At 36.2% G+C, this 1,651-nt stretch overlaps 1 protein-coding gene across 1 annotated transcript in view; it reads right to left on the minus strand.

The window, feature by feature from the left end:
* Positions 1-1,651, minus strand: part of polrmt (polymerase (RNA) mitochondrial (DNA directed)) — a 49,187-nt gene that overhangs the window by 12,276 nt on the left and 35,260 nt on the right. Inside the window, exon 16 of the mRNA XM_005734029.1 lies at positions 1,231-1,283. Coding sequence (XP_005734086.1) covers positions 1,231-1,283 — 53 coding nt within the window. The remainder of the gene's footprint in view (positions 1-1,230; positions 1,284-1,651) is intronic.

Raw genomic sequence — 1,651 nt, forward strand, 5'->3', positions numbered from 1 at the left:
GGTCTTATGGAGTTATGAATTAAAATGTAAATTTTTTTTGTTCAAATCATTATTAATATTTACAAAGGAGAGCATGGGAGAGGTGCAACATTGAGTAAAACACTATGCAGGTCTTGTTGTGTTTTGGAGCTTTACAGCCAATTGTGTTGGGGTTGTTGTCAAATCTGACGTAATTATGATTTACTGATCCACCACACGATACCATGTGGAAAGCTTCTGATTGGCAACATTTGATTTTTCAGCAGGGTAACTATCATATACACACTGCCAATGTAGTAAAAGCATACCTTTAAGAAGAAAACACATGCTTACCTAAGGGAGTTCAAGCTGTGCTGGAGAATAAAGGTGCTAATACCAAATATTGATTTTCGAATTGTGCAAACTCTGTATTTTCCTTATATACTGGATTTCCATGTATGTCTGAACATATTTCAAACAATTGCTGTACCCGCTTCCCATTTTCTTAGAACAATATAAAGAAATTAGGTGTGGTTAAGAACCTTTGCACACTACTGTAAAAAGTGCCTCTTATTATAGAAAAATAAGTGGAATATATTTCACCATTTCTCACATGTTAATGCTTTCTTATCTTGACTGACAGATTTTGTAGCCTGTGCAGCCTCTTCTTATTGCATAATCCCATCTTCTTCAAGTTAATAAGGTATTGAGCCAGTTATTTGACTTTCATTACTAGATCTATAAATGAGGCTTTGTGGAAAGTGGCCTGAACTTATTTTTCAACTCATTTCGATCTCAGTTCCACTTATAATTGAAACAGACAGTGTGCTTTCAAACTATGCTTTCAAAGAGGTTCCTAAAAACCTCTGATGCCATTTTCTACTTTATGACAAATGCGGAGATATTTCAAAGTCTGAGTATGCAATTAGTGAAAACAGCTACAGGAGACAGTGTGGCTGAAGTGCCTCGAAGTGCAAGCTAACGGCCCCAAGGGAGCTCTAATTTCCACATTTCTTCACCTCTATAAGCTAACAAGAGATTTGTCGAGTAGTCTGAAGGTACATTTCTAAAATTTGTGACTACAAAAGTCAAAGGCAACCAAAAGAAAGAAAGAAAGAAACAAAGAGCCTGAAGTAATTACCCGCATTGTGTTCTTGTTCTAGGTCAATAATGGACCTTTCAGCTGAAGACATCAATGGGGTCACTTTACATATGCTGTGGGTCAGGGTTAACAACGCAAGAGGAGAAACTGACAGAAACAGGAGAACTTACTCTTTGGTGTCGTGGCTTATCTTGAGGTTTATGTGCTGCATGGTACTCTTCAGCTGGAGAGACAAAAGGAAAAGACAGAGTCAAACTCTTAAATGATACTGCAATTCTGCACAAGATGTTCATCCTGTATTGGTCAGGCTCTCATTTAAATCTAGTTGTTTAATGGACATTTCAAAAACGGAGAAAAAAAATAAACAAAACAAGGTAAAGGGCTAATGATCATCCCTCTCTGAACTAAAATTGTTTATAGTAGACGCTAGAGCAGGGCGATATGACCAAAAATATTTACCACGATATACATTTGAAAATTTGCGATAACGATATAATTGACACTAGACAAAATACTTTACAACTCCACAACTTTATTAGTGCAAAAAACAAACCATCAATGTATTTTCACTTAAACAAGCAGCTGTTTTTT

The sequence above is a fragment of the Pundamilia nyererei genome, unplaced genomic scaffold, assembly GCF_000239375.1.
Source record: "Pundamilia nyererei isolate P.nyererei 1_Seehausen unplaced genomic scaffold, PunNye1.0 scaffold00056, whole genome shotgun sequence".
Lineage (NCBI taxonomy): Eukaryota > Metazoa > Chordata > Actinopteri > Cichliformes > Cichlidae > Pundamilia > Pundamilia nyererei.